The 12,305-nt window shown below is 40.1% G+C and overlaps 1 protein-coding gene across 3 annotated transcripts; it reads left to right on the top strand.

The window, feature by feature from the left end:
* The first annotated feature begins 5,367 nt into the window (after positions 1–5,367).
* Positions 5,368–12,086, top strand: CALCB (calcitonin related polypeptide beta). 3 transcript variants are annotated; one of them, XM_019476641.2, is made up of 5 exons: positions 5,368–6,261; positions 7,538–7,633; positions 7,997–8,128; positions 11,030–11,214; positions 11,570–12,086. In XM_019476641.2, the coding sequence occupies exons 2-4, from the start codon at positions 7,548–7,550 to the stop codon at positions 11,187–11,189; spliced, it is 378 nt and encodes a 125-aa protein (XP_019332186.1). In that variant the 5' UTR covers positions 5,368–6,261; positions 7,538–7,547; the 3' UTR covers positions 11,190–11,214; positions 11,570–12,086. The 3 variants fall into 3 exon arrangements, with proteins under 3 accessions (XP_019332186.1, XP_019332185.1, XP_006275102.1); XM_019476640.2 differs by having other exon boundaries at positions 5,586–6,261; positions 11,027–11,214; positions 11,570–12,076; XM_006275040.4 differs by lacking the exons at positions 11,030–11,214; positions 11,570–12,086 and adding an exon at positions 9,002–11,020 and having other exon boundaries at positions 5,979–6,261.
* Positions 12,087–12,305: the final 219 nt, after the last annotated feature.

Here is a 12,305-nt window from a genome sequence, read left to right as displayed (position 1 = left end):
GAAGAGTTTAAACACTGACTGTTGTAAACATCTATTCTGTTGTTATTGACAGTAGCTGATGCTAATAACACTTTGGAAGATAGAGGAAACATCATGCTTAAAACAATCTCTAGCTATTAGGTATTGGGATGAGACGTCATGGGGTGCAAACTATAACAGATTATCCTTCTTTAAGACTTTTTGCATTTTTTTCTAAGGCATCCTATTCTGGGCAGAAAGGATACTGGAGTCTGTCCAGTATGGCCATTCCAATATTACTTAGACTATTTTTATGGAAAGAATATGGCTGATTGTATATAGGCACTATTTTATGATGAAATTCATTCTACCTGCATAAAGTTCAAGTAGGGTCCAAGTAAACTCTGTATGATATGCAGCTAGAGTGAAAAGAATGTGGATACAAATTTGGTTCCCTAAATACTCCCCAACACAGCCCACTGGATCTATATAAATAAAGGTCATAATGTGGGTTTCTGTGTCTTTTCCTCTTGTGCAGCTGCTTTGTTTGGCTTCAAGATTTGCTTACTTCGGAAGTTTACTTTGTGTAAAGTAACACTACACCAACTGGGGTGGGGGAGGTAAGCTGATTATGTAGCTTATCATAGGGTCAGCTGGATGGGCTGTTAAGGACCATCAGTTAACATAATGAGAATGTCTATACTAGGGAAAATGATTGTTTTGAAACATGTTAGCTAAAAATTCTTAAACAACTGATTTTAAGGATTTTAAGGATTTAATTTTTGTACTTAAAATCTTGTTATCTAGTTCTTGAACTCTTAGGCTTCTACCTATGAACTTGACAAAAGAAATCTGCTCTTAAAAAGATTCCTTTTACTTAAGGGTCTTGATTATTTATAGCAGTTGCTTTCTCAAGTGAAAATCGATCTGAACATATATTTTCGTTGACACTACAATAAATCCACCCCCCTCAATGGTTTTATCTGCTCTAATTTCAGTCATTGGATAACACAGAAAGAAATTCGTTGGAATAGAAAGTCTCGGTAAGTTGTGTTGCTTTTCTGATTAGTTTATCATAAAAGCACAGAAAAATACTTTGCCTTTATGTCCCTGCTTGTTTGACAACAGGAGACCATTATCCTGTGACAGCCCTCGGTCTCTTCCACAGCTCTCAAAAACATGCCGGCTCGTAACCAGATTACTGTCCAGATCGAAGCTGAGTCGCACTGACAGAGAGACTAGTTGGCTGGTGTTCTTTGAAGCACCCTCAAGCTGTGATAAGATAAGCATTATTTTCATTCTCATTATTATCCTTATTAATGTTAATATTAACAAGTATTGAATACAGTATATTATCTCAATTGCAAGGGATGTTTTAAAGTAAAAAAACAACGGTATTCTACATAAGAAAGAAGAAACAGTTAACACACTGTAAAATAGAATATGTACACTTGATAAAACACGGATCTAGTTTTAAAAATTGGTGTTTGGATCTAGTTTTAAAAATTGGTGTTTCAGAAAAGAAATCTTTGATTTGGAAAATGGACTAATTTAACCAAAACATTTGAGAGCTACTTGCCTAAGTATACAAGCGGGTGAAATGGCTCATATAATGACTAAACGCTTCTTTACACAGTAGTATGGTATGTTAAAGATGTATGAAGCAAAGGATTAGCTGAAAATAAGGACAGAATGATTTAAAGAAAAACAAAAGTCTTTTCGGAAATAGAGGCTATAGATCTTTGCTGAAACAGGCTCATTCCTCTCCCAAGATAAATTGTTTTGCTAAGTAAGTGTCATGAATGGGCAGTTTAAAGGAAACTCCCATTAATGTGACAAACAAAATATTTCAAAGCTGAATAATAATGGTCATAAATAAGAAAATTAAAACAAACAAACAAACAAACCCTCCCAGTGGCTTCCCGTGAAAAGAAAGCCCAGTTTTTGCGTTTCAAGTTGCGACGTCTTCATTTCTCCAAATTGATCTTTACGTTTGTCATGGCTTTTAGCAAAGGGCTCTGTGTTATTGTAATGTTGGCGTCAATTCAGAGGAGGTTTTTGGAGCGTTTGACGCTTCCTTTTCGACCAGCAGCTCAGCTGCAAACAAGTTGGTCTGTTTTTCCTGTATAACAAGCACTTCCCAGGGGGGTGCTGAGCCTTTCTGCACTACACCAACGTTTTGCCCATCCTGCAAATCACTGGCAAAGCTTTAAAACGATCCCAAAGTTTCTAAACAGGCGACTCTTTCCGTGTCCCTTGAAATGATGATCCTTGTTCTGGATCAGTTCCCCTGCATGAAATGAATTTGGGGCCCTGCTACACTGTAGCGTGTGGTTAAGGGGAATGAATAAACATCAGTTAGACGCTTTCGTCAAAGACTGGCGAGGTTCTTTGAGTGTCCTTAGACCAGCTCGGCTACAACCAAAAACTTCATCAGAGACTGAAAGATCGAAATTTTGTCTGTAAGCAAGGAAATTATAACCTTAGGCAATCGGACTTAATAGCACCGATGGTATGGTTCCACATATACATACAGCTCCTGAGTGTGTATTCTAGTTTAATTGGTAGCCTTAAAATAAGGTATGGGAACCCCCTCTGGTCTGTAACTATTATTATTAGCCTTTGAATCCACCAAGCCGGTTTGGAAAGTGTAGAGAAATCGGAAACTGATTTGTGACGATCCTGTTATAAAGCAAGCAAGATTATGTATGCCATGCCATTACTGCCGAAGGAAACGGCAGCAGTTTGGTATTGGGAATGAAAAAAAAAAGAGTGTCAGAAAATTTAAAACGACCCTTTTGGATAGGATACATCTTTTAACGTCTCCGTACCACTGGTTAATATTTGTATGCTTTAGAGCTAAAGATAAAATGGATTGCATTTGCCCTAGTCCCTCAGAAAATCTATCAGTCAGGACTACTTTCCCTTCCCCCGAAGTATTAAAATAAATGCATTGAAACGTGAGTTAAAATGCTTAAATAAGAATGCAGACGATTAAATAAGGCATTCATTTAAAAATGATCTTCGTACTAGGTAAAAATGGGAAGAATTTCCATAGGTTTGTGCAAAGTCATTGTATCTATCTATCTATCTAGAGATACAGAGAGAAAGAATATATATATTTCCGTAGAGTTTCATAATCAACCTACAGGAAAAAGTCACAGGTTTTCCTTCAAGCACATATAGGACAGTAGTTTCAAAGTCTGGGAAACAAAGAAATAAGGGTAGAGTGAGTGTGTGTGTGTGTGTGTGTGATTCCATTAAGTAAATGGAACAATCATATATTATACATATGTCAGAGGAGAGGGAATGTGTTTAACCTTCCTATCCCATACAGGGAGCCTCATGTTTCTATGAAGGTATAATTGCTGCCAGCGCTTCAGGTTGCTGTTGAAAGCCGCTATTTTCGCGGTCGCCCGTGCTGAGCCTGGGGTGCTGCGCTAGCCCCGCTCCCTTAGGTCTTTTCCCTCCACCTAAGGCGGTGTCAGCTGCCGGCGGCTCTTTGGGAATCTCGCAGGTTCTCAAGCTGTCTGCGTGCTCTGAGCAATCGCTTGCCTTTACCTTTACCTTTCTCCTGCTGTCAGCTGGCGGATCATTTCCTAAGGCGGGTCTGGGGAGAACCAGCTCCTGCGATAAACACACTTGAAGCGCTGAGTAAAGGCAGGAAGGGCTTTTCAGTGCCTGCGAGTCTCTGGGGTGCGATAAGGAGGCTCTTTTTCTTCTCTCGCACTGAGAAGCAATCAGCCTGATGGACCTTGCCCGGGGGTGGGGGACGGGGGACGGGGACCGGACGGACTACCCCTCTGCTGCCTCCCCACCCCCAGCCTCCCTGCTGTCCTCTCCCGGGGACATCTCCTGTCTGCCTGGTTCTGCTCCGGGATCTCACGTGAGGGCTTGGAGGAGGGAAGGGGTAGGAGCAGAACCGGGCTTGATTGAAAAAGCGGAGGCTGCCCTGGCAAGCAAAGGGGAAGGGACAGCCTCACATCCCCCCACCCACTCCTCCAGAAGGGCGGTGAATACTCAGTCCAGGGGGAAGAAAAGGCAGGCTGTATTGTGGGGAGGCAGAGAGGGGGCTGCTCTCCCCCCCCGGGACACACACACTTCTATTGGCAGAGTCTGAAAGGAAGGGCTCCCCCCGCCCTCCTGCAGAAAGTACGCACCTCAGTGCTGCTTCCCAGGGAGAGATCGCCCCGCCGTGCTCTCTTCTTCTCCGGCAGCTGTGCAAACCGGGCCGGCTGGACCGCCACTGACAGCCCCTTAGAGAGTGATTCATGCCCCCCCACCCCCAGCCTGGAGATGGCAGCGGCTCCTCCACTGCGGATGCAGCTGCGGGGCCGAGGAAGCAGCTGGCCAGCAGCTGGAACGTGCCGCTCGGGGCCGGGGGCGGCGCAGCTGGCCCCTGCAGCTGGGGCACAGGCACCTGCTACTGCAGCCCCTATTTATGGCAAGGCATACATCAGGGCTCCCTCCTGGCGGCGGCCGAGCACCTGCCAGCTGCCCTGCCCGCCCAGGGAAGCTGCTCAAGCGAGTCTGTCCTCTGGCTGCTGCCAATTTGCTGCGAAAAAGAGATCGGGGCTCTCGCAGCCACTCCTCTGGGCCAGGGGCCACCCTGGGCAGCTCCCGGGGTTGCAATAAACTCCCTCCCGCGCCGCCCGTTTCCGCCAGTGCAAGTTCAAGTTCACAGCATGAGCAAGGAGCAAAGCACGCCCCACCCTCCAGATCTTCTAGGGAACAGCTTGAAACAGCTCTGGTTTATACCCGGGCGCTAGATCGCTCCCCATGGGGGCTGGGGGATCAGCCAGCAGTGCGCTGGGGGTGTTACAGAGTTGGGGGGAGGCAGCTTCCCCCCGGCCTCCAGCCTTAAGCAGCGTTTCCCCTCAGGTTTGCTTTCCCCTCAGCTGCCCCCACGCCGAGAGAGGACAGGGTTCCCCTAGGAGGATGCCTCTTAGTCACAGGGCCGAGGGGAAACAGGGCAGGTTAGAAGTGGGGGTGGTTTGTATGCACCATTCCCCCCCGGGGCGATTCGCAGGGTCCCGACAAGAGCTCAGGGTGGGCGATTCTTTCAGAAGAGAGTGGGGAGGCGGGGAAAGAGGGCTCTTCTCCACTGGTCCTTTCTCTTCAATGCAGCCTCAGGACCTGAACTAGAGCACATTGAAATCTGTGCAAGCATCAGGTCCTGCTGTGTTTTTTTTGGGTGGGGGGGAGGATTATTTTTAAACCCGATCCCCCCTCTATGAACCTCATACGCTTGACCCAGTGCGGATCCACAGTGGTTCCAGCACTACCTATTCGGGGGTCGCGAACATTTAGCCTTGCAGGAGTCAGGAGACAGTTTTTTCTTTGGAAAAAAAAAATATATATATATATATAAATCGCTATATATACACACACAGTCTAGCACATAGTTCTCAAATCTTAACCCGTTGTCAAAGCCTTAACCCACCAAGTGAGTCCCATGCGCGAGCTGGGAAGCGCTGTTCTGCTATGAGCTTAGCATCCTGGGGCACCCCGAGATCTTCCCCGCTCCAGGGGAGCACGACAGAGCTCATTCAGCCACACAGAAAAAACTCTCCCCAAACAGCCTGACTTCTGTACGCTTATGCCTTGCTTTATTACAAAACATTAAGCGATCTTACTAAAGCGTTTGGAACTAATCCTGCAAACACTGTTTCCCACCCACCTACCCAGCACCTTTACTATAGCTGCTCTTTTGCAAGGGGGAAAAAAAAGGGGAATGCCAATCCATCGTTTCCCCATGTCCTTCCCCACCCCGGTCTGCAATGCAGTATTTTTTGCAGTAGATGTCGCTTCTAATAAGTAAATAACCTGTCCTCTGAAGTTTTCATTAAAAAGATATGGTACTTTTGAGGGGGTGGGAGGAAGCGGGGTGGACTGTACATTATTAATGGCTCGAGACGATTTCCCTTACTTTTCATTAATTGTCTGAAGTGATCCCCCCCTCCCGTCTCCCCCCACTTTTTTTTTCGTTCAATGACCTCAATGCAAATCAACCCAGCAGATCCAGCCAAATGACTGGCAAATTTTTGTGAATGGAATACTCAGTGACTGGAAGATGACGTAATTTGAGAGCTTCGAGTCGCAAACTCCGTTGCTGATTGGCTGCGTTTTGCCAACAGAGCATGCGATTGGCCGGCGGGGGCTGGGCGAACGCCTACACACTTTTTCCCTGGCGGTAGATATAAAAGGGAGTACTGGGCATTGAACAGGATCACGATTTAGAAACATATATTGAGGAAACTCTCAGCACATTTTACTGTTTCTTAAGAAGCTTTGCATTGCAAGGTAAGTGTGGGTTTCCGTCTTTTAAAATTTAGAGTTTGCTAAGTCTTCTTCACCGCAGCTGAATTTGTAAGGCTTGCCTGTGATCTAAGAAAGGGTTTCAAATGATGCTTAGTTACAGCTAGGGATGCTTTATTCTATTCCAGTTTGTTCTGCCTGTGCTTTCAGAGAGGGTCTCATTTGCAACTGGTTGCATTTTATATGGGGCTGCTAAGTTCCTCATTACAGGCTTCCTTAAAAAAATAGGTGAACAAAAGCCATGCACAAGTCAGTAAAATTATCCACTAGCGCTTATAATATTTGTAAGGAAATAAAAACATACATTTTATTACATTTTCCAGGGAACGAACAGCCTCTTTTACATGATTAGGTTGAAGAGCTTTTTTTCTTTTCTAATCATTTTAAGCTTCTCATAAAATCTGTTGTGAAATAGTAATATAAAATTTGTATGGAAATTCTAATCCTATGAAGGTCTGGAAAATGAGATCCTACATTTTATGTTAGCCAGCAGTATATGTGGTAGGTAATAATGGGCTGAAATAAAGTTAAATATACTTTAAATAAAGGGGGGTGGCAGAGACAAATTCTTTAAAATATAATTATTTTTTATTTTTATCCCTTGAATCAAGTTTTCTTCTGATTGACTCATTCTGTTAGTCTGAGATTTGAGATTATTTGGTAAAATTAAATAATCCAGTTTTTTTAATCTTATCTAATGTGCATTTGACAGGGGATATTAGTGAGTCAATTAGATCAAGAAATGAGCACTCTTTAATGTAATTGTGCTTACTGCTAAATACTGTAAAATTAAATACTGCACATATTCAAATTAGTCTACAGAACATGTTCACAGGAAACAATCTTGGCCATGGAATATTTTGATATCTGAATTACTTTTGTGTTTTTTCTTGAGATGTGCTATACCTGAGAGGCTAGTTTGTCCAACTGATATATGACACATTAAACACACAAAATGATATGTAATTCTCTAGCTACAGTCAGATATTCATCACCAGTTTGAACTTTATAGAATTATAATACTGAAAAACGCCAAGGAGTACAATTTAAATACATATAGTAATCCTAAAATATTTGAAAAAAATAAGAAGATAAAAGTAGGTCAATAACGAAGACAAATTCAAAGATAATGATTAAAAAAGCAATAAAAACCCAATGAGTTAGTGTGAAGTTTTGTATGTAGAGAAAGATGTACTCTTAAGTACATCTGATAGAATTGAGGGGGTTTGAAAATGGCCACTGATGTAACTCTTTGTTATAGAGAGGACATTATGGTTATGCTGAAGATTTCATCTTTCCTTGCTGTTTATGCCTTGGTTGTTTGCCAGATGGATAGTTTCCAGGCAGCTCCACTCAGGTAAGAATCAGAGAGCTGTGGACGTTTATGAATTTCAAGGTACTTTATCTGAACAGTGTAGTGATATTTAGTATTTCTTATTGCTTTAGATAGGATATGGGTTATGGTAAAATGAAAAAAAAAATCCCTAGATCTTGTAAGTTTGAGCTATATATTTGCTAATACATAATAGATTACTTATATTACTTCTTCATATGTTAGATAAGTTACAATCAAGCCAAAGCTACTCATGCCTATCAGTTAAAGACACTCTTGGTAATAAGGAAGAATACATAAAAGAGCTCTTCCATCTATCTCATCCTATGCAAGATTCCCTGCAACAGCCAGGATTATATTCATGCAGTCTTGCTTGTCTCCACCTAGACCTGGCTTAGAGTCTATGACAGATCGAGTGACACTCAGTGATTATGAAGCTCGGAGGTTATTAAATGCATTGGTGAAAGAATTCATACAGATGACAGCAGAAGACCTGGAAAAAGTGACTGAAGGGAATAGGTAAGGAGCCCTGGGGTTATGTGCACGGCACTGGGGAAATTTGACCCCTGTGTGTGTCTATTTGATTTCTCAACAAGAGCAACCTCAGCCAATGCTCGGACAGGCTAAGGATTACCTTTCACTTGGGACTGTGGATGACTTTATACAATATTTGAAAAGGGACAATATTACAGAGCTGTTTTCTCATGTCAGTATCAGGAAAATGGTTTCCACCTAGTTAACCTGCTTCTATCTGTTTTTCACAACTGAAAGAAAATAAAAAAGCCATTGGAGGGCGAGTTGAACTTGAAAGGGGTTGTGTTAAAATATGACAGCAAGAGGTATGTTTAATGGTGGAAGTGCTGAGGGCTGTTTAATCACTCTTGAATTCTCTGTCATGAAAATGCATGCTATTGTAAGGCATGGACAGCCATTGGCAGAAGTTGGGGCATTCCCCTTAATGCACGTAGCACCATCCTTTCCCAGAAAGCCAAGGCATGCAAGTATAAATTTGCATTATCCTTAATGAACTCCTATTGCAAGGCATGATGATGAATGAGAAACAGAACAGCATGTTGGATATACTGAAAGAGAAGTTTCCTGCTCCTTAATTGCTAGCATCTTGCCTTTTAAGTGCTAATGTCTAAAAAGCTAAGTGACTTGCTTGTTCAACAAAACAATATTAATTTAATCCATGATAAATTGTGTGCCCTTTCTGATTTACTCTCCCTTGTATGAACCCCCCCTCTTGCATGAAATGTGAGTGTATGGGGGAGGTTTTTCCCTTTTCTTTTTGTCTTCTAGCTACAGTTATTTATCTAGGAATGTAATGCATGACTGTGCATGGTTTATATTACTTTTTTTTGGCATGTTTTTTTTTTTTCCCTCCTGCAGCCTGGATAGACCTATTTCCAAACGCTGTGCCAGTCTGAGTACTTGTGTACTGGGCAAACTGTCTCAAGAATTGCACAAATTGCAAACTTACCCTCGTACTGACGTCGGGGCTGGAACTCCTGGCAAGAAAAGGAATGTGCTGAATGACCTGGAAAATGAGCGCTATGCAAATTACGGGGAATCCCTAGGAAACAACTAGACATGCTTATTTCTACCCTTTTTTTTTAACTTGATGCATGTGGATCTAACCTTGATTGCTAACTTTACTATGTTCTTTTGATTCTGTTTTTGACAGAGAATATTTGAGATGGACTTTCAGTTAGGAAGATAAAGAACATAACATACCAAGTTAGAAATAGCAAGCATATGCCAAATAAAATAAATACAAATGAACAGCACTGCTTTGAAATTTGAAATGATTTTCTTAGACATTTATTTTAAAAAACTCTAAATGAAGCTTTTCATTTCTGGCTACTCCATGTACAAATAAACTCTTCTTTCATGCCTGCTCGTGCACTTGTTCAATAAACCTATTTTTCTATAAGGATTAGGTCTGTTGTTTTAATTTTTTGTTTTGGCATCTGAGATTTCTAGAGAAAGCCAGAAAAGATTAACAAACTTTTCCGTCTTCAAGAATGTCAGTACAATGCAGAAGTTGTATAGTAAGTTAATTTAAGAATAGTAGAACATTTTGCTAAGTGCATATATAAAGACATAACTCTCAGACTGTTTAGAATTATTTCAATAGGTAGGTATGGGTAAAAAAAACAAACACACCATCTTTTTCTAGTAAAACAGTTTTTGTGGACCCTTTTAAGTCTTTGAAACGGCAAAGGATTCAACTGCATGCCTTAAGTAGTTAGAAAAATACTAGAAATATAATCCAGTTTAAAACTAAGTTCTCATTGAAGTCATCAAGGTAAGAAATCTAATATTCTTCTTTTATTTTATTTAGAACTATTTACATTAAATTTCTTCATGCTGATGCATTGGCTATCTGAATAATTTCATGACACCATGTTTGCCTCTTTACCCATTTTTAAAATCTTTCAGTATATATTTCTTAACCAGAGACCTGTTAAGAAAAAGATTATACTGTTGCCAATGATGTTTCTTCTTGCTGATTAAGAACTCTGTTGTAATGAAGTCCTAACTTGAGCAACATTCTCCTTCATTTCAGTAGGACGTTAACCTGAACAAAAACTAAGAAGAATTAATGTATATAAAGACCCAAACCCAGTAAAATATTTAACTATATGCCTTGATTTAAGCAAGTGGGTAGTCCTATTGAAGTCAATGGGATTATTCTTGTTTAAGGGTTTTGCTGGATCAGAAAAAAACAGTCAAATACATAGAATAGACACAATTTTAATGTAAGTGCGGTTCAACTCTGAAATGTAACCCCACTCCCCCAAATAGATCCCTTTTTAACCAACAGATTTATTTGTTGGGTGAACTCCTGACCCTGCTGAACTCAAGTCCATTCAAGACTTCAGTTGTCCTCAGGAAGAGCAGGATCATACACCTTACAGTTGTTCAGAGGACTAGGTGCTGAACTGGGTAGCTAAAATATGTTTTTGTTACTTTATGCCATTACTATTGCAGGACTTATGGAGCACAGCTTAGCTAGATGTTCTTCCTCTTTGTCTATCACGAACAGAGTTGTGTACATTTTATTATTTTGTTATTTGCTGAAGGTAATGGAGTTGTGCAAGTGAAACCAAGGCATCCTTTGGTATACAGAACCTTTATTGCTGGGGTGTATAAGAAAGAAAATGTCAGTTTCTTTCACAAGCTGGTTTAGTCTGCCAGCCTGGTAGGAAAAATGCACATTATTAACTCATAAACTGAACATACTAGCACACTAGAAAGTCCTTAAGACATAATGAGCAGACTCTCCGAATCACATTTTTTGTAGAAACATTTTTCTAAGTAGAACCTTACCTTACTGCTTAAATTTAATTTTATTTGAATCTCTGATATATTCTTTAGGTAATTTTCATCTCCTTTTTTTTCTTTGAAAAGCAGTGTAACAGCACAGAAAAGGGCTTGCAATACAGCAACCTGTGTGACCCATCGTCTGGCAGACTTCCTGAGCAGATCAGGAGCAGTTGGCAAGAACAACTTTGTACCTACCAATGTGGGATCTAAAGCTTTTGGCAGGCGAAGGAGAGACATTCAAATATAAAACATGGAATGACACCAGGAATATGGTAAACACACTACAATATACATGATATAGATAACTTTACCAAGAAATGCCTGTGTGTAGAGTGTCAGTTGTGGTTTGAATGACAAATAGGCTTATGATGACTCTCACTTTTTGATCATAAACAAAGAATGGCTAATTCAAATGTATGATATAATTCCAATTGTGCATTATTAAACTTTGTACAAGGAGAGCTTGCAGTGGATGTGCTACTTAAATAATCAGTTGCAATGTGTGTCCCATGTATAAAACAAAGCTGTGTCGTTCAAGTAATAGTTTTAATCAGTGGATATGTGTTATGACAGTATTAACATTTCAGAATCAGAATTTTGTTAATTCTGGATTTACTTTTTTTTCAGATTGCCATGAAACTGAAATAAATCAACTCCTTTTGATTTCTTATGAAAGCAACTTGCAACTCTTCTCCATAAATCAAGGCCAAATAGAGTTTCATTTTTGCATCCTTCTAGTATTTAAAAATGTTTTGTTTAAAACAAATGAAAGTACTTCTGTTACGTATATTAAAAGAGAATCTAATTATTCAAGTTAAATTCTTGTATATTCTTTTTATATGCAATTGTATTTCAAATAAAATGTGACAGCATCTATTATTTATTTATCTTCTAGCATATCTGTGATCCATGCTATTTATCTTGGCAATATTGCCAAATCTCGGGGATTACATTAAGTTGCTGCCTTTCAAGGCATATCTGTAAAATATGGTGTGCTGTGCCTTGATGTAAAACATTTAACTAATATAATTGTACAGTATGTTTAAAAAACACTTCAATATTGTATCATTTGTGAATTTGCGCAAAATTAAAAAAGTATTTTAGATACACTTGGATTGAGAAACTGATTTTTCATTTTTGTTAGTTTATTATGTAGCTTTTTGAAACATCTGGCCTTAGCCCAACATGAATTCTAGATTAGATAGTTCCAGTATGGCCCTTCCTAGTTTTATCTGAATATAGTTTCTAAAATGGTTTTTGAGAGTTAAAGCTGATTGTTCAAAATAGAGAAAAAATCCTTTTGATATACATATACAATGTGTGTGTGTGTGTGTGTGTGTGTCTATATATATATATATATATA

This window comes from Alligator mississippiensis, chromosome 2 (genome assembly GCF_030867095.1).
Source record: "Alligator mississippiensis isolate rAllMis1 chromosome 2, rAllMis1, whole genome shotgun sequence".
Taxonomy (NCBI): Eukaryota; Metazoa; Chordata; order Crocodylia; family Alligatoridae; genus Alligator; species Alligator mississippiensis.
The sequence above is the reverse complement of the archived record's forward strand: the minus strand, read 5'-3'. Positions and strand labels throughout refer to the sequence as shown.

Bases quoted from the DNA above. Each gene is read 5' to 3' on its own strand.
- CALCB (XM_006275040.4), top strand. From the start codon at position 7,548: ATGGTTATGCTGAAGATTTCATCTTTCCTTGCTGTTTATGCCTTGGTT. The intron at 7,634-7,996 runs GTAAGAATCAGA...GTCTCCACCTAG, and splicing joins TTCCAGGCAGCTCCACTCAG to ACCTGGCTTAGAGTCTATGA. The intron at 8,129-9,001 runs GTAAGGAGCCCT...TCCCTCCTGCAG, and splicing joins AAAGTGACTGAAGGGAATAG to CCTGGATAGACCTATTTCCA.